The 19,375-nt window shown below is 46.4% G+C and overlaps 2 protein-coding genes across 5 annotated transcripts in view; one reads left to right on the top strand and one right to left on the bottom strand.

The window, feature by feature from the left end:
* LOC146200646 (tubulin monoglutamylase TTLL4-like) overlaps positions 1 to 10,104 on the bottom strand; it is a 133,786-nt gene extending 123,682 nt beyond the window's left edge. Inside the window, exons 1-2 of one of the 4 annotated variants that reach the window (XM_084595584.1) lie at positions 9,963 to 10,104; positions 1,937 to 2,171 (exon numbers count right to left, since the gene is read on the bottom strand). In XM_084595584.1, the coding sequence (XP_084451710.1) occupies positions 1,937 to 2,169 (233 nt within the window). In that variant the 5' untranslated portion in view covers positions 2,170 to 2,171; positions 9,963 to 10,104. Of the gene's footprint in view, positions 1 to 1,936; positions 2,172 to 9,042; positions 9,063 to 9,253; positions 9,424 to 9,962 lie in introns of those variants that run through there. The other 3 variants (XM_084595586.1, XM_084595583.1, XM_084595585.1) reach the window with 3 other exon arrangements.
* Positions 10,105 to 10,115: 11 nt separating this feature from the next.
* Positions 10,116 to 14,920, top strand: LOC146200645 (pre-mRNA-splicing factor RBM22). The gene has a single exon (XM_084595588.1). It carries the CDS (start codon positions 10,292 to 10,294, stop codon positions 11,555 to 11,557), a length of 1,266 nt encoding a protein of 421 aa, XP_084451714.1. The 5' UTR covers positions 10,116 to 10,291; the 3' UTR covers positions 11,558 to 14,920.
* The last annotated feature ends 4,455 nt before the right edge of the window (positions 14,921 to 19,375 follow it).

Genomic DNA, 19,375 nt, shown 5'->3' with positions numbered 1-19,375 from the left:
CTTTGATATCTCAGCCAATTCTATCTAGTCTGTTGGATTGGAAGCTTTCATACTCTGGCGTTTCTTAATCAAATCTTTCGTCTCCTTAGACAGCTTACCGGTATCCTACCTAACTATCCTACCGCCTACTTCTACCGCGCACTCAGTAATGATATCTCTGAAATTATTGTTCCTTGCCTCTAGGGTAATGTCGCCATCCTCAGTTAGAGCTGAATACCTATTCTATAGCGAGATACTGAACTATTCTGCCCTCCCCTCACTGCTAATTCGTTGATGGGTTTCTTTCTTACTAATCTGTTGCGGTCCTTCTTCAGATTTAGGCTAATTCGGGACCTCACCATCCTGTGGTCATTGCACCGCACTTTCCCGATTACCTCTACATCTTGCATAATGGCGGGGGTTGAACACGTTATGAAGTCGATTTCATTTTTAGTCTCTCCGTTCGGACTTTTCCATGTCCATTTCCGGTTCTTCCGTTTGTTGAAGAAGGTATTCATGATTCGTAAGTTATTGCGCTCTGCAAACTCAACTAGTACCTCCCCCCTGCTATTCCTAGAACCAATGCCATAGTCACCTACTGCCTTGTCTCCTGCCTGTTTTTCACCCTACCTTGGCATAGAAGTCGCCTATTAGTACAGTATACTGCGTCTTTACTTTTCGCATTACCGATTCTACACCTTCATAGAAGCGTTCAACTGCCTGGTCTTCATAACTACATGTAGGTGCATAGGCCTGTACAACCTTCAGATTATACCGCTTATTAAGCCTAATTACGATGCCTGCAACCCTCTCATTAATACTATAGAATTCATCTATATTACCCGCTATATATTTATTGACATGGAAACCTACTCCCAGTTGTCGCCTCTCCGGTAAGCCTCGAAAACATAGCACATGCCCATCCTTCAGTACAGTATATGCCTGATTCGGCCTCCTAGCCTCACTAAGCCCTATGACATCCCATTTCATGCCCTCTAGTTCCTCTAACAGCACTGCTAAACTAACTTCACTAGCTAGGGTTCTAGCATTACACGTTGCCAGGGTCAGTTTCCAATGGCGGCCTGTCCAGCAGAACCAGGCTTTCTTAGCACCCCCTGCTGCGTCACAGGTCTGACCGCCGCCGTGGTCAGTTGTTCCGCAGCCGCTGGTGACTGAGGGCCGGGGTTTTATGAAGCTTATCATAGGAGGTTGCGGCCAATTACTGTACCAGGGTGGCCAACTCTTGTTCTGGTGAGGGAGTGCGTTGCCGGAGGTGTTCACCGGCATAAGGTCGCACCCCAAACCTGTGTATGCAATTCCATCGACCTTGTTCTGGTGAGGGAGTGCGTTGCCGGAGGTGTTCACCGGCATAAGGTCGCACCCCAAACCTGTGTATGCAATTCCATCGACACGGGGATTTTTTTTTTTTTTTTCATCCGGTGGAGAATTGCGCGGCACCGGGATTTGAGCCCCAGTCCTCTTGCATGCGAAGCAGATGTTCTGCCGCTACGCCACCGCTGCACCCAAAATATTATACTTGTGAAAATATGGCAACTTCACCATCTTAAAGCACAGTGCAAATGCTTTCATTGCTGGCACAGTTCCTTTGTCTCTGAGGCTCTTTTCAATCACAAAACAGGCCTAGCGTGGAGCAGCTATCTTGAGCACCTCTCAACGGTGAACCGTGTTGTGACTGTACCACATGCTACCATCACTTCTCCCATTCTTTCCTTCGACACACACATGAAGGTGCCGCAAGAGCCTCCTATAGAAAAGGGAAAGGGACCTGCCAGTGAATGAGGTGCACAGTTTCTACGGCCCACAACACGCAACCCTGACACCTATGCGTGTCACAGAGGATGCCCAGGGAAGGACAGAAACAGGGGGGGGGCTAACAGCATTCCCGGCCCATCAGACTCTCTCCCGTGCTATTTCAGTGGCCAAAAGAAGCTCTCACGTGACAGCTGGCACAGCGTCCAGTGAGGAGGAGGAGGCGGGGGAGGAGGGCAGTGAGTCGGGGCTGTCTGTGTCAGCTGCTGGCGATGTCGGAGGAGGAGAGGAAGAGGCAGTGCGCCGAGCGCAGCCGGGTGATGGCACCTCACAGCAGCAGCAGAAGATAGCCGCCTGACTATCCTCCAGCATGTGGTACAGTGACGAGCTCCGTCCAGGCGGCTGCACATGCGACACCATCCCTGCAAGAACATAAGGCGCACACCATTTGGCGAAAAAGCATTTGACTCAGTTGAAACCTCGGCGGTGATGCAGGCATTGCGAAATCAGGGGGTAGACGAGCCGTACGTGAAAGTGCTGGAAGATATATATAGTGGCTGCACAGCAACCATAGTTCTACATAAAGAAAGCAATAAAATTCCCATAAAGAAAGGTGTTAGGCAAGGAGACACAATCTCCCCAGTACTATTCACAGCTTGTTTAGAGGAAGTATTCAGAGACTTGGAATGGGAGCAGTTAGGGATAAGGGTAGATGGAGAATACCTCAGTAATCTGCGATTTGCTGATGACATTGCCTTGCTAAGCAACTCGGGGGATGAACTGCAAATAATGATTGATGACCTAGACAGAAAAAGTAGAATGGTAGGCTTGAAAATCAATATGCAGAAGACTAAGGTAATGTTCAACAGCCTCGGGAAGGAACAGCAGTTTACATTAGGTAGCGAAATACTGGAAATAGTAGGCGAATATGTCTACTTAGGACAGGTAGTAACCGCAGATCCAGACCATGAAAAGGAAATATCAAGAAGAATAAGATTGGGATGGAGCGCATTTGGCAAGCACTCGCAGATTATGACTAGCAGCTTACCGGTATCGCTCAAGAGGAAAGTGTACAACAGTTGCATCTTGCCTGTACTCACCTATGGGGCTGAAACGTGGAGGCTAACCAAGAGAGTTCTACTTAAGTTGAGGACAACCCAGAGGGCTATGGAACGAAAAATGGTAGGGGTAACATTAAGAGATAGAAAGCGTGCAGAGTGGGTCAGAGAAATAACTCAAGTTAATGACATTCTAGTGGAAATTAAAAAGAAGAAATGGACATGGGCAGGACATGTAGTGCGAAGAGAGGATAACCGATGGTCGCTGAGGGTAACAAACTGGATTCCAAGGGAAGGAAAGCGTAGCAGGGGGAGACAGAAAGTTAGGTGGGCGGATGAGATTAAGAAGTTCGCAGGGGTCAAGTGGATGCAGCTAGCACAGAACCGGGTTAAGTGGAGAAATATGGGAGAGGCCTTCGCCCTGCAGTGGGTATAATCAGGCTGATGATGATGATGATGATGATGATTTGGCGACAAAATAGCTAGCAAGTCATGAACGAAGTGTGCACGCAAAGCGCAAGTATGCACAGGCTGGAGTGCATATCACTGAGGACCATGTTCCGAACAATGTCCTCGTACGCTATTCACTCCACAGGTAGGAACCAAAAGAACAGGTGCATGCCTTTCTGCAAGCCTTGACGGCATAAGTTATCACTGACACTGCATCTAACAAGTTCGTGCTCTAAGGTTCGTAAGGTTTCCCACACGGAAACACGCCTCCCATTTGCACATAGTTTACACAAAGGCAACTTACCTGACCAAGGAACAATTTAAGGAGGTCAGACAATGTAATTTGCTTGACTAAGAACTTGGCAGCAAACGGCCATCGTGCAAAAATTGCTTGTTGTGACAACAGTTGATAAAAAGGTTCACTCCAGCTCTGACCGCCATCTTTTCTTTATATGCGAAAGCATTAAAGGCCCTATTCTCCAGAAAATCTAGCGTCGGTGTTGTGAGCATGAAATCAAGGGCAGAGCTTTATCTGAGAGGTGGTATTTGGTGGCTGACATCGACAAACACTGACCAGGTGTAGGGTTCCCAAACGTCACACGGCCAAATGACACAGACATTTGGCAGGAGCTGGTAACTGAGGCCTCTCTTTATAGAAGGGAGGGTGAGATCAGAACTACCAACCTTCCGGGACCCTTGCATTCGGAGTCCGATACGCAACCCTTAGGCCACGCAGGCACATCTGTACAGCTTAGTCAGGCAGGGCTTCACAGATCTGTTGAGTAGCCTTTCACATGTGAGCGTATTTGCAAGAGGATGTGATATGTATTACAGAAGCAAACTGAGAAATTAGTACTTATGCAAATATCAAAGTCCATGTACGCGAACGAGGGTCCACAAGGAGAGCTGGCAAACGGGAGCCGTTAAAATTATTGCTTCATACCCTTAAATGTAGAGCTTAAGTGTTCCTCACAAATTTTGTTACCTAAGCACCACCTATTGTGACCATCACTTTGGAGTGGTAAATTATGTGGGCAGCTGATGGAATAGAGTATGATCACTGGTAATGCCACCCATTGCCAAACTTTTGCATCAGGGATCTCCAAAAGCAGACCTACATGTGCGTCATGATATTAAGAGCCTGAAGCAATAAAATGAAGCCAAGCGACTCCACTTCACTGGAGCAATGATGAGAACTGGCGAGTGCTATTTTCAGAACCTACAAGTGTATCTCTTGTTACCGTATACCTGTAAGGTAAATGGCACTGTGTTGTATGAATCGAAAAACAAAATGAGTGTTGAAGCTCCCAATTAGTGAGTGCAATACAAAAGTTGAGATTCAGAAGAAAAGAGTTCCTTGTGCGGCTTGCTAGACCACAGTGACTCTGGAAATTTATACTAAGGTAACTTTCACGGCGACGAAAAAACGCTTTCTGAGGTATGAAGAATTCTTTTACACTACATGAAGTATTTAAACAACATTAGTGCTACGTATGCCACAATGTAGCAACAAATTCTCTTTTATATATGTAAATAATATTTGGCCTGAGAGTCACACATAAGAAAAACATTTAAAGAGCGAACTTCTGTCGGGAACAAATGATCAGAAGTTCAAAGGTCACAGGTATATAAAAGAAGAAACCGTAGTTAAAAAATTTCAGAAAATGCAAAATTCTGTAGAAAGAGAATGCCCTTTTTTTTTTACCTTTGAAGTTATGACTCGCATATCTAAATTTTTTTTTTTGGTGTTCACACTTTCATGATCATAGAAACAGAAGACTGATAAAATGTAGCTATTTAAATGGTCTTTCAAGGTCATAAAAAATATTTTGTTTAATCATTACGCATAAAATGAAGTAAATACCAATAAAAAAGGCACAAATATCAGAATGACTGCAATAATATATTTCCAAATATACAAAATGCACTGCATTGCTTCTTTGGCCCACCTATCTGTAAGTTGATTACTTTGGCATTGTTCGGTACTAGTAGTCACCACTAAGTTCCCACAGCGATTGTTGTGACTTATTTCACAATCCGATTGACGTGCCTAGCACATGCTCTCCTTACCAGCTGCTCACAAACAATAAACAGAATGAAAATGGAATCTCTACAGTGCCACATAATGTCTTGCGACATTAGTTGTATACATGATAATTTCCTAACTATTTTTTAATATTTTACTTCTTGCTATAGTAAAACAAATTATTTATACCTCCTCAATAACTAATTGGTTCTTTTTTTGTAAACTGCATTTTGTGCCTTTGAAACTGCTGCCAGGGAGGGAATGTATTCAGCTAGCAGTGTGTTCTTCGAACACACCATCTACAAACAGAGAGCAACTTCAAGCGAGCGTATTCCACTTGCACAAGTTGGCCTGGCCGAAATGAATCAAGACCTGTTTGGTGCAATGATTGCGGCAGCACACGCTATGAGACAATTTCAGTCTCTCCTAAACAGCATAGAGCTTGATGGATTTAAACAGCGCAAGGACAAAGATAGAGAGATAGAGAGAGGATACACACATAGTGCTGGTAAGCATAAAGCTATGAACACAAGTGACCAAAACTAATTAACTGAAAGCAAAACAAATTCTATCCCATAATGCTCCTACCAGCATCTGTTCGTAAATGTCGGAGTTTGTGCAATTACATGGATAGGTTGTTGCATTATGGTAACTCTATTTCCGCTTATGGCAGAAGCTAAACTGCTAAACCTCAGCTAAACGTACCAATGTTGAGAACTGCTTAAACTACCATATTTGCTGCATGTCTGGTATTACTATGCATTATTGAGTGGACCTATTTGCATCATATTCAATGTGCTTTCAGATGAAACATTTATTACAATGCATTAACGAGGCTACCGTCCCATGCGTGCCAAGGGCTCTTTCTGCTATCATTGGTGTTTCCGTACCTTTGCAACTATTTGCAGTTAGCTGACAATTGTGCTGCGTAAGCGTGACTATCAGTACACTTTTTGCATGCTTCTTTTTCGGATAGCAATAGTACCTGCCTGCCAGAAGCTCCCCCCCCCCCCCCCCCCCCTCAGGTTATGCATACACAACAGGTTTCATTCCATCAGTCTTTCCTATGCAAAGTGTGCTGACCACATGCAAAAGCTTGTTGGCACAAGTCTTTTCTGCTGACCAATGACATCCACAGCATATACAAATTGGCGTTAGCAGGAAAGTGGCGAAATACATTGCAGTCTCGCTGAGGCCTGGGCATAACATTCTGCGTATGCACACTTGTGACTTTTTGTTTTCACTGTCCATTAGTGATGCAGGGAGAAAATGGCATTGTGTACAAAATTGCAGGTTCCGTTATACTAAAGCAAACATGCACCTGACCAGTAGCTAAGGATGAAAACACTGCTCCACGTGATGTATTAACAGCCCAGAAGAGGATAACAAAAGTAAAGTGTGATGAACAGTGCTCGGCTTTTGAGAGCACTTCGATTTTCCCTGCCTTATAAAATGGGGTATTCGTTGTGCTGCGTAAGCGTGACTATAAGTACACTCTTTGCATGCTTCTTTTTCGGATAGCAATAGTACCTGCAAACAGCTATGTTCATAAACAAGTAGGGTGATGGCCCAAAATTGTGGTCAAAACTAAGTCCCTACACGGTGTGTTTTAAAAACAGCTTTGGCCGAACCTGCCAGAAGCTCCCCCCCCCCCCCCCCTCTCAGGTTATGCATACACAACAGGTTTCATTCCATCAGTCCTTCCTATGCAAAGTGTGCTGACCACATGCAAAAGCATGTTGGCACAAGTCTTTTCTGCTGACCAATGACATCCACAGCATATACAAATTGGCGTTAGCAGGAAAGTGGCGAAATACATTGCAGTCTCGCTGAGGCCTGGGCAAAACATTCTGCGTATGCACACTTGTGACTTTTTGTTTTCACTGTCCATTAGTGATGCAGGGAGAAAATGGCATTGTGTACAAAATTGCAGGTTCCGTTATACTAAAGCAAACATGCACCTGACCAGTAGCTAAGGATCAAAACACTGCCCCTTGTGGTGTATTAACAGCCCAGAAGAGGATAACAAAAGTAAGGTGTGATGAACAGTGCTTGGCTTTTGAGAGCACTTCAATTTTCCCTGCCTTATAAAATGGGGTATTCGTTGTGCTGCGTAAGCGTGATTATAAGTACACTCTTTGCATGCTTCTTTTTCGGATAGCAATAGTACCTGCAAACAGCTATGTTCATAAACAAGTAGGGTGATGGCCCAAAATTGTGGTCAAAACTAAGTCCCTACACGGTGTGTTTTAAAAACAGCTTTGGCCGAACCTGCCAGAAGCTCCCCCCCCCCCCCTCTCAGGTTATGCATACACAACAGGTTTCATTCCATCAGTCCTTCCTATGCAAAGTGTGCTGACCACATGCAAAAGCATGTTGGCACAAGTCTTTTCTGCTGACCAATGACATCCACAGCATATACAAATTGGCGTTAGCAGGAAAGTGGCGAAATACATTGCAGTCTCGCTCAGGCCTGGGCATAACATTCTGCGTATGCACACTTGTGACTTTTTGTTTTCACTGGCCATTAGTGATGCAGGCAGAAAATGGCATTGTGTAAAATTGCAGGTTCCGTTATACTAAAGCAAACATGCACCTGACCAGTAGCTAAGGATCAAAACACTGCCCCTTGTGGTGTATTAACAGCCCAGAGGAGGATAACTAAAGTAAGGTGTGATGAACAGTGCTTGGCTTTTGAGAGCACTTCAATTTTCCCTGCCTTATAAAATGGGGTATTCGTTGGTCAGTACTCATCACTTTGCAAATGTTATGCAAAGGGAAAATCGGAGCTGGCTATTAACAAAGCATTCGCTATTGTCAATAAAAAAAAAAACTACACCTTTATGAAATTGCAGCACAGAGGAAAAATAAACACGTCACAGGCATATCACCAAAAATGAGGTGGAAATGGCCATGTAACATTGATAGCAGATAACGAACAGGGTAACTGAGTGGACATCAAGACAAGGCTGCTGGAAGCAACCGAGTCAGGTAAGTGGAGAGAACAAAGAAGCTTGTAAGGAGAGGGTAGTGCCGAACAATGCTAACTGGACACCTATAGGAAGGGCCCTTATTCACAAATGCCGGAAAAACCTTTTAGCGAATTCCCCTTCAAGAATATTTTTTGTCACACACATCTCATGCAAGTGCTGTCTAGAAGAAAGGTTCACATGGTTATTTCTTCTTAGGGGGGGGGGCTATTTTTCAAACTGACATGTGCGATATTAAGAGATGCCACAGTGGAACGCTCTGCATCGGTTCAAACCACTTAGGATTCATTAATATGTACTAATGTTGCATATCACATAAAGATATTTTTGTATTTTGTCTGCATGAGATTATGGCCACCATGGCTGGGAACCGTAGCTAACAGCCAAGGCTACAGAGGCACCACGGCTCAGATTGAAATCAGTACCAAAAGGAGGTTCTCCCAGCTGACACCTGCCAAACTAAATACATGGAGGACATTACTACAAGATGGGGGAGGCACACTGTTCTACGAGGCAGAGTTACAAACCAGGGAGCAAAATAAATAAGAAGATAAAGAGTATGCATGCACAAAGATATTGAACACAAGCCAGTCTGAACAAGCCCACTGAATGTAGACACCAAATGGCCTCACGAAATCAGAAAACGACTCCTTAACTGCTTGAAATTCCTAACAACCTATCTGCAGTTTGCGTGCTTTGTTAGAGATGAAAAAAAAAAATTAGAGAGGAAAGCTGCAGGCAGAACGTCGCCACTTAGCCTGTTCGTTACCTCTGCGGATGACGACGGCCACGGAAAACCACGCATGGTCAATAACAGTTAAAACGCTCCCTATACCGCTACAGTCCTGAAATGAATATCCTGAACGCTAAGCGTTCACGTCAGATGAACTGATCAACCGCGGCAAATTGGGCACTGCGCCGAGCATCGGAAGTGCGAAACGCAGCGTAACAGCCCTTTTTCGATACCACACGAAAGATACCGGTGTCTGAGGTCATCCTCTTCCTCGATATCGCACGACGCAAAGCCAAGTGAAAACGGGTTCCCGCAAACGCTGTCTCCACTTTGCATTCGGCGCGTGCAGCTGCACGCGTGAATACGGTGATCAGCACCAACCAGTACGATTACGTGGCTTCGTAACAGCGTTTCGTCGCACTCACGCGCCGCGTAAGATTGCTGCGCCTTGCATGCATACAGCCCAATCGCTGACAGCTCCCGCTAATCGCGCATAAAGGAGCCGCCGCTACGAAGAACAGTTTCTCAACAGGAAGGAAAAAAAAAAAACAGGAGTTACGCGCCAAGTTGCATTATGCAAGCTTTGTTCGGCTGCAAGCTTTGTTCAACACATCCGCGCGGAAACCTTTACCACGAGGCAGCCTATTCCGTGTTTCATGTTTTCTCGATGAAAACCTTCCTGCAATGACCCCGCCTGTTCTTCATTACAAGCATTTGCAAAGCTTATAAATACAGAGCGCGAGAACTGGCAAAGTGAAATTGGCCATGCGGCGAAACTACAAAACGCGAATGAATGAATTCGTCAACGACCGCGAGTGGCGCCAAGCGCACGAGCAGCTGCTTTTCTAATTACTACGTTATATTACCGTGAAGCGAATTACACTGGCATGAAATTAGCGCAGGACAACACACAAAGTGCCAATTTATGGTAAACGAAATAGGATACGGCTTCATACCTTCTCAATCCTTCTGAACACGCGCTTGGAAGGAATGGATTGCTTTGGTCTGTGCTTACGGTGACTCGAAACACTTCTTTTCTCCACGTGCATTTTGTTTTTCTTTTTTTGTTTGAGGCTTTGCGCTTAGCAGCTCTTGGCGTACCTTAGACAGTGTTTGTGTCGTCTACATGTCATAATTAGTACTTTTATTGCCACATAGTTCAAAACATTCATTACAAACTACATACTTTTTGCGCATTTAAAGTGGTTTCAAGAAAATTGCCAGCAGATACGGTGGGCAGGGCTGTCCCTGGATAGCAACATTGGAACGACGCGAAAGGCGCAAAATGGCGACGTCGAAAAGTGCGAACACATATAATCGTCTCAATTGGGAAGAAGCAGAGTTTCCCATTCTTTGTCAAACATGTTTGGGCGACAACCCGTATGTGCGTATGACCAAGGAACGATACGGCAAGGAGTGCAAGATCTGCTCTCGCCCCTTCACAGTTTTCCGATGGTGTCCCGGCGGCCGGATGCGATTCAAGAAGACCGAGGTCTGTCAGACGTGCAGCAAACTGAAAAACGTATGCCAGACGTGCTTGCTTGATCTGGACTACGGCCTGCCGGTGCAGGTCCGGGACAACGCGCTCAGCCTGCGCGACGACATGCCCAAGTCGGACGTAAACAAGGAGTACTACTCGCAGAACATGGAGCGAGCCGTCGCCGACGGTGACCCCAGCCAACCGTACGGTGCTCTGGCCAAAGCACAGAGCCCTAGCGACTTGCTTATGAAGCTAGCGCGCACGACGCCTTACTACAAGCGGAACCGGCCGCACATCTGTAGCTTCTGGGTGAAAGGCGAGTGCAAGCGCGGCGAAGAGTGCCCGTACCGTCACGAGAAACCCACAGACCCCGACGACCCCTTGGCAGACCAGAACATCCGCGACCGCTACTACGGCGTCAACGACCCGGTCGCCGACAAGCTGCTTCGCCGCGCAGCCGCCATGCCCAAGCTGGAGCCGCCCGAGGACACCTCGATCACCACCCTGTACGTCGGAAATCTGGGCGATCGCGTTACGGAGAAGGATCTGCGCGACCATTTCTACCAGTACGGTGAGATACGGAGCGTCACCATGCTGGCGAAGCAGCAGTGCGCCTTCGTGCAGTTCACCAACCGCGTCAGCGCCGAACTGGCTGCCGAGAAAACCTTCAACAAGCTCATCCTTGCCGGCCGCCGGCTAATCATCAAGTGGGGGCGGCCACTCGCGCGCCAGGTGATGCCCTCGGGTCACGAGGAAGGCGTCGTAGGCCGCACCGGCCCGCCACTGGAGCCCGTACCGGGCCTACCCGGGGCTCTACCGCTGCCGCCGGACGAGCTCGCCAACAACTACTTCAACCTGCCCCCCATGCACCCGCCGCCGCCTGTAGCGTTCCCGCCACCGCCGCCGCCGACAGCGTTCCTGGCGCCCCCAGGAGAGGTGGCTCCGCCTCCACTTCCACCGCCGCCCGTTTTGGCGCCTCCAGGAACCGTTCCTCCTCCCCCACACATGCGCGCACCCATCCACTACCCGTCCCAGGACCCCCAGCGCCTGGGCAGTCGAGGAAAGCCCTGAAGTGGCGTCTTGTTCTTCCATATCATTCCCTGTGCCATCGCGTCTTTCATGGCAGCAGCATTCGGAATAAACAAGTGCCCTGTAGCTGTTAGACGAAGCATTATTTGATGGAAGCAGGGTGAGGTCCTGTGCTCAGCTTTGCAAGTTTCAGTGCAGTTCGTTACACATAGCTGTAGTGGAAAGTGCACGTTTCCATTAATTCCATTGCAGTGTTTTCTTGCATGTTACTTTGACCACTGATATATTTTAGAAGGAAGTCATTTCCCTGTGAAGATACTGTGCACTGTAGTTCTGGATACACTCTGGCGCTCAACTAGCAGCAAGAGATGGTTCGGGCATGCACAGCAGGCCCTGCCTAGGCCGTAATGCGTATCTTGCTGTCTATCTGCATGTTCTCAATCACTTTTCTATGTTCTGTCGACTGCAAAAGATTGGGAGATACTTGAGCGTTGCCTTTAATGATATGACACAACAGCCTTAATGACCTCCATTTGCAGGATCCCCTTGTGAATCCTGATTTGTGTACTTGCCCTTCATTACTTACTTTACTATTCTTTTAATTTGCGCCTCTGTTATCCCACCCATACAGTCGTAAGCCACTGCATTATGGGACAGGCCACCCAACAGAAATATAAATACCAGCTTTAAACAAATTGTACAAGCGCGTCTTCATGACCAAAGAGTAGTGTGTCTAGTTTAGGATCCTAGGGTCCTGCAGGGCTGGAATTTTGTCACCCTTTCATCACAAAAGTAGAACCCGAGTTGGTACTGCCATGCCATGTGGTCTCATGATCTAGCTCTTTGAAAACTGACCCTTGCCTGTGTTGAAACAATTGAAACAAGATGATGGGACAGGACCAAGAAAGTTGGACTCATCATGCATCATCTCTCTCTAACTGCTTGGTAAACGGTCATGAGCAAGGAGTGATTTAATTCAATGCCTGCATCTACCTTTTTGTTTATTGCAAAAGCACTATTACTCTACGTTTCGAGCTTTCAGCGTAGCTCGGCAGTAGCCACGTCTTACCCACGTGACACTAGGGTGATAGCTGGGCTACCAACTCAAGTGGTCAGCGTAGCGCGCCGGTAGCCACGTCTTACCCACGTGACGCTGTGACGTCACACCCCACATGGGCTGGCAGGAGCTGCGAACTTGGGTCTCTTGTTTCACATGGGACGGTTATGTCAGAATCAGCCTGCTAGGACCCTGGCATTCACGCTACCCCTATAGGCCACTAAGGCACATTCATAAGCTTGGTTAAAGCTGGGCTTTATATGTTGGCTGAGGAAGAAGAAAAAGAGAATGCTCGGTCACCCACAGCTAATGCTTTCGCTGAATATTTGGTTCAGAAGCATTGAACCCTTGTAATTTTTTCTTATCCTTTTAATGTAGAGTGACAAGACAAGCTAGATATGCTAGCTCTGATGCAGCAGCTGCATTGTAGTGAGAGCTGCACCTGAATAGGTTGTAAAGTTCTTGAGAAATATAGCAATGCTCAGTTTATCCCAACCTTTCAGTATTTGCGAAGGCTAAGATAAAAGCTTGCACGATAATGCAGCTCCATGCATTTCTCTGAGGTCACTTGGCTGGGGGGCAGTACAGGTGTATAAAGTAATACTCTTGTTTGGTCGAGTTGGTTCATCTTTGAAAGGTTACGTATACTTGCGCGAAGAAGACTGGACACAAAAAAGGCACATGCGCTCCTATCATGTAGTATATGTGCCTTTGTTGTGTCCCGTACATGTCGTATAGGTGCCTTTTTTGTGTCCCGTCTTCTTCGCGCAAGTACACGTAACCTTTCAAAGATGGATAAAGCATGCTAAGTATAATATAAAGCCATCTCCAGCTGCACTTTAAGTTCATACCTAAATGCCTAGTAATGTGAACAGCACGGTGGGTAGCGGCCTATCAGTGCAGCTTGTTTGTCTGCTCTTGTTAACTCAGATACTCTTTGCGGGCACTTTTTGACTTGTTAGTACTTGAGTGCTCAGTGTTTGAACTAAAGCATATTGCTTTGGCTTTTAGGACTGGTAACAATGTGGTGGTATGGCCAAAACTCGCTGAATCAAATCCCGGCCCCAGTAGTTGCATTTCAGAGGAGGTGAAATGCTAAGATGCCTACATTGTTTTCTGATGTTGATGCACTTTAAACAATCCACTGGAGCTCTTCTTTCTAAGGGCACCTTATAATTGACTGCAGCTCCAGGACATCCATCTCCACTTATTGTAGAACATCTTTAACTAGGGGCAAGCACTTTGCAAGAGGTCCACAACATGGGCAATTGATCTTTTGGCTACCCACAACAGCTAGTATTGTGATTGCTCCAACTTTTGATAAACTTCAGTATAACTTCTTCCTGGGAAAGTTGGCGCATATTATACGTTTTAAAGTTAGAGCGCAAAAGTTAGAGCGGGAGGTGGCACCTTATATACGGCAAAAAGAGCATGAAAAGAGTGGGAAGAAGTAACATAACAAAAATTGATAACTAAACTGACTAAGTAGTATGCATACACAAGCAAGAAGCAATCAAATTTAATTTTATCTTTCGATTTTTTTGTTCTCATCAGTTAGCACCTTGTAGGTAGTGAAGTTCAGCATCAAAAAGAGGTACGGACAGAGTCCTGATGCACTCACTGTCAAGCTTCCTTACGTAATGACTTCTAAGCTAACACGGGCCTTCTGGTCTGAACCTCTGCCGAGAATCTTCGTAGTATCAAACCCTGCCACGCATCCTTTTCAATCACTTACGTGCCTACTTTGTCAGTTCAGTTACCAATTTTTGTTATGTTACTTTTCCCCACTCTTTTCATGCTCTTTTCGCTGTATATAGACCTTTTCAAAATTGGCCAAAGGGCGCTGCCATATTGGAGACTGGGCTGTGCTCATAACACAGGAAAAAGCTGCCGATTCTCCCCCCACACCTGGTTCTCAGCCCAGTCAAACCGGTTACTCCAAGGGTCATGAAAAAGTCTATAAGGTGTCACTTTCCGGCAATAAAGCAGTTGGTGATGAGCGCTTGTGCTGTGTCGTTTGTCTGTGTGTGGTTGTTTTTTTGTGCTCTAACTTTTGATAACAAGATCAGATATTTTTCCTTTCACAATTGCAAGGTATAATAATTGTCTCGTGCTTTTTAGGTATGATGGAAGCAAAACAGAAGGCACTTGTGACCATTATTCCTATACCACCCTGCAGACATAGGGGACATTTACAAAGCCTGCAGTGCAGGGTAGGGATGTCCTTGCTGCAGAGGACTTGTGCCAAAAGGATTTGTAGGTGTCCCCTGTCAGACATGCTTGGAATGCTAGCATTGAATTGCTGCATTGTGCTGGACATAAAAAGAATGTATCGAAAAGGTGGCCAATTAACGTTATCTGCTCTGTTTGGATGCTTGAAATGCTAAGTTTGTTGAACAGTGCTTTTATTTTGGAGCAGTGTGCATAAACTGCAGTAAACAATGTCATACACAGGCAATGGGAACGTAGTTGAAATGTGGCCGTTGTCCTTCCCGTCATTTTTTTTTCTAACATTGTTTATTACCACAGAGCATAAAGGAATGTGTAGAAAGAAAATTAAAAGGGTTAATAAATGAAAGAAAAAAGGCTGGATGTTCTAATAAAGTTCAAGAGGGAACTATGATAAGACCCTTGCATCCAAGCAATGTGAGCAGATGGGTTTTTCAGTGAAAGGCCCACTGCCGTCAGGTGCCGAATTCTCGTCAGTTTCAGTGCCGGGCAAACCCACAGCAAGTGGTAAATATCTGCCTCATGATTTTGTAACTTGCAGACAGGACATCCTGGACGTTGATATAAATATTGGTATTGAGGCCATGTTTGTGTTACAGCAGGTGTGAGGGCAACCCTGACCCGGATCCTCCATAGCGCAACCTCCTCTGCACAGGCAAGACCACTGGGGAGGGTTACCGCACATGGTGAGACAAGAGCATCTGTGCGGCGCCGGAGGTGCTCCTTTCTTGTGAGAAGCAGGGTGGCATCATCCATACTGAGGAAGCGTGGCATTGAGGAGGGCACAGTCACCTGGCGGGTTGCAGAATCTGCATAGCTTTGTGAACTGAGTAGGTCACATGGGACCCACTCAATTCAAACGGTTTGCGAGATGTGACCCACCAGACGATGTATATTCTGGCAGATTTCTGGACTCCGACTGACGAGTTGGAGCAGACTTGTTGCTTGAAGGGCGTCGGTGCAGATGACAATTTTGGCTGTAGGTGGTAAGGTCATGTCGGATACAGAGCAAAGCGCGTCTTCGGCGACAGCCAGCTCAGCACAGAAAGAAAGAGGTTCTGCAAATTGATATCTATGGATGTCCTATTAAGTGCCAGCTTACAAGGACAATTAAGTGCAGTTGTCATTTCAAATCCGTCAATGCTGGCACGTACATATATAATTATCGAGTGGCGTCCGTGTGCTGTGCGATGTCAGTGCACGTTAAAGATCCCCAGGTGGTCGAAATTACTCCGTAGCCCTCCACTACGGCCCCCCTTTCTCTCTATCCACTTTCACTCCCACCTTCATCCCTTCCCTTACGGCGCGGTTCAGGTGTCCACAGAGCAAGTGTGACAGATACTGCGCCTTTCCCTTCCCATGAACCAACCAACCAACCAGCTTGGTATCTTTTTCTGTCATCCGTTCACGACTGGATGATGTTGCATAAAATGTTGGTCGATGAAGATCAGTAGGTTTGTTTTCGTTCAGCTGAACAAAATTCCATGGAGGAAGAACTTGTGATGGCGGTGACAATATGGTACGCAATGTAGCATCGGCCCGGAGTGCTCATGGTAAGTGCAAAATGGTCTCCTTAAAACTACGAGCATCGCGGCATTGCTGTACCAGTTCTTCTAATGTGTTGAGCTGAGTGTTCACTTGTAGCGCCGCGACCGGTGTGATGTGGGGAGACAAATGGCGGTTCTCATTTCCTGTCTGTTTACTGCTTCCAGACAATCCCATTGAGCTCTTGTCAAGTGCTGAAACTGTGCTTGATAAATGAGGCGGGGCTACAGAGCCGCTGTCACCAAATATTGAGCGACGTGGGAGCGAGCGCCACCGGACTTGGGAGCAATACGTCCGATTAGGCCCAAGGTCTGCACCGCCTGCTTTTTACCCTGAGAAAGCCAGGCTATCCCCATTCCCGACTGATGAATCGACAGTCCCAGAATTTTTAATGTCGGACTTTTGTGAAGGGAGATTCCAGATAGTTAGAGACATATCGCCGTCGCAGCGAGTTTACGACGACCCCAGCTGTTGGCGACCGACATGAACATTGTTTTGCTCGTGGAAAGCTCTAGGCCGACAGATTTAGCATAATTGGCAGTAATATCCATGGCTGCCGCTTGAGTCAACAGGTCATGGTGTGTACTCCGCACCGTGATATCTTCAGCATAGAGTAAAATTTTAACTTCAGGGATGTTATGTAAGCGCCATGCAAGGGGAATGAAGGCAATGTTAAATAACATTGGCGACAGTATCAACCCCTGGGGTAAACCACAAATGGGAACAAATGATCCGATAGAATTGCCATTAAACCATATTGCAAATCTGTTTTCGAGGAAGGATTTTACGAAACTGCTTACCCTAAGAGGGAAACGTAGTGTCTCACTACAATTCAAAATGGCAGCATGGTTAATGTTTTCATATGCTTTTTCGACATCCATCACGAGAATCGTATGTACATTGCAGCTGCGGGTTGACGACAGAACTTGCGAGTCCAAAACAGCCAGCCCATCCTCAGTGCCTGTGGATGGACAGAAGCCAATTTGTGCGGGGTGGTAGAAATCGTGGTGCTCCAGCTGCCAGGACAATCGTGTAGCTAACATTTTTTCTGTCAGCTTGCTCAGTTGACGTTAGAGAAATAGGCCGTAAGTTGCCGAGGTCCATCCGTGGCTTCCCTTGTTTTGGAATTGGGATTATTTCCAGGTCTCTTTAGTGGAAAGGCCTCTGCAGTTCTATTAGAGAACACAGAAAAGCTTGTACAAGCCAAGTCCAAGTGTTGCAAGAAAAGAGATAGGTTGGACGCTGTGCCACCATGATAACGGAGCAAGAGCACTGTAGAATTATCTGGGATTACAGAAGACACTTTGGGAGTAGCACTGAGTGAAGCAGCTGGACGGGACATAATCGGTGGTGATTCAGCAGTTCCATTTGCAATGCTAGATTCCTCAGCAAGCCTTCGGCGTGCAAGTAGTACACAATGCTGTCAAAGCTTAGCAACCTCTGCCAAGAGGCGTGCAATCTGGTTGTCCACTTCTGTCATGTCGTCGTTGAGAGGTTCCGGCATGCTACGCTGTTATTTAGGCTGCTGGTGTCGTCAGTCCTTACACACTTTGTCACTATACGTCGGCTACTCAGCGATTTCATGTGAGTGTGGTTCTTCAACTTTCGGTTACTCCTCATCATCCCATTAGGGAGCATCAAACTGGTTGTAAGTATGCACAGGTGCTATATTTACATTCTGAGACTATTGCCTAGAATTGGCATGATGAATCTTTTGTGTTGCCTTCTGTTTTGTTGGGCAGGTTGGAGATGTTATATCATGGTCGTCACACTTGGAGAGGCCACTTCGGTAGGCTGGTGCGCCTCCAGAAGCTGGTTCTTGTTGAGATGGAAACTAGCAAGATCTATGCATGTGGCCAGGGCGGTGGAAACTAGCAAGTGATTGCACTGGGTTTATATGGGCGAGGCCATAAAATGCAACCGTAATAGTACAAGCGGGCTAGTAGTTTTGGTGCGCCTTGCAGGGTGCCTATGCAAGAGCGCCCTTTTCCCATGTAACATGTTTGAATCACTCGGTGCGTGGGACAGTGTAGGTCACGCCGAAGGGCGTTCTGGTCCTGTCGTCATTGTAGACAACGCAACATTTTAAGTCTGATCCCTCAGCCAAGTATACATGTACTGGCACCTATATCTCACTAGCGAGGCCGTAAAATGCAACAAGCGGGCTAGTAGTTTTGGTGCGCCTTGCAGGGTGCCTATGCAAGAGCGCCCTTTTCCCATGTAACATGTTTGAATCACTCGGTGCGTGGGACAGTGTAGCTCACGCCGAAGGGCGTTCTGGTCCTGTCGACATTGTAGACAACGCAACATTTTAAGTCTGATCCCTCAGCCAAGTACACATGTACTGGCACCTATATCTCACTAGCGAGGCCGTAAAATGCAACAAGCGGGCTAGTAGTTTTGGTGCGCCTTGCAGGGTGCCTATGCAAGAGCGCCCTTTTCCCATGTAACATGTTTGAATCACCAGGTGCGTGGCACAGTGTAGCTCACGCCGAAGGGCGTTCTAGTCCTGTCGACATTGTAGACAACGCAACATTTTAAGTCTGATCCCTCAGCCAAGTACACAATACACCATAGCGTTTGCAGGCGTTCTACAGCATCCAAATTCGGCATCCACTTAGCATTTGTGTTAGACTTCTTTGTGGCCATAAAGCACCGCGAAAGCCTTTCGTTCCGAGACATATGCATCCAGATTCACCTGTACAATTCGGTTTGATATATCTGTGAGGCTTTTGGTTACCATAGATTTGATTGTTGCTCTGTAGCTCGCTGAGTTTGAAGTAGACAGAACAGCGTGGTCGATCGTTACGCTTGAGAGACGCCGCTGGCATAACAGGAACCTGATGGAGCATCTGCCGACAGGAACTTCGGAACTTCTTTTTCAGAAGGGGGGGGGGGGGGGGGGCAAATTTTTCCAGGTCCTAATTGTTATTTTTCATATAATTGTCATTTTATATATATTTTATTATTTTGCCTAAATTTTATATATACATTTAGCCCCAAATTTACACTTTTTAAACTTATTTTTT

The sequence above is a fragment of the Amblyomma maculatum genome, chromosome 2 (assembly GCF_055883805.1).
Source record: "Amblyomma maculatum isolate TAMU_Amacu chromosome 2, ASM5588380v1, whole genome shotgun sequence".
NCBI lineage: Eukaryota > Metazoa > Arthropoda > Arachnida > Ixodida > Ixodidae > Amblyomma > Amblyomma maculatum.
Note: the sequence above shows the minus strand (reverse complement) of the source record. Positions and strands in the feature narration are given on the sequence as shown.

Excerpts from the sequence above, each read along its gene's own strand:
- LOC146200645 (XM_084595588.1), top strand. The coding sequence starts at position 10,292 with ATGGCGACGTCGAAAAGTGCGAACACATATAATCGTCTCAATTGGGAA.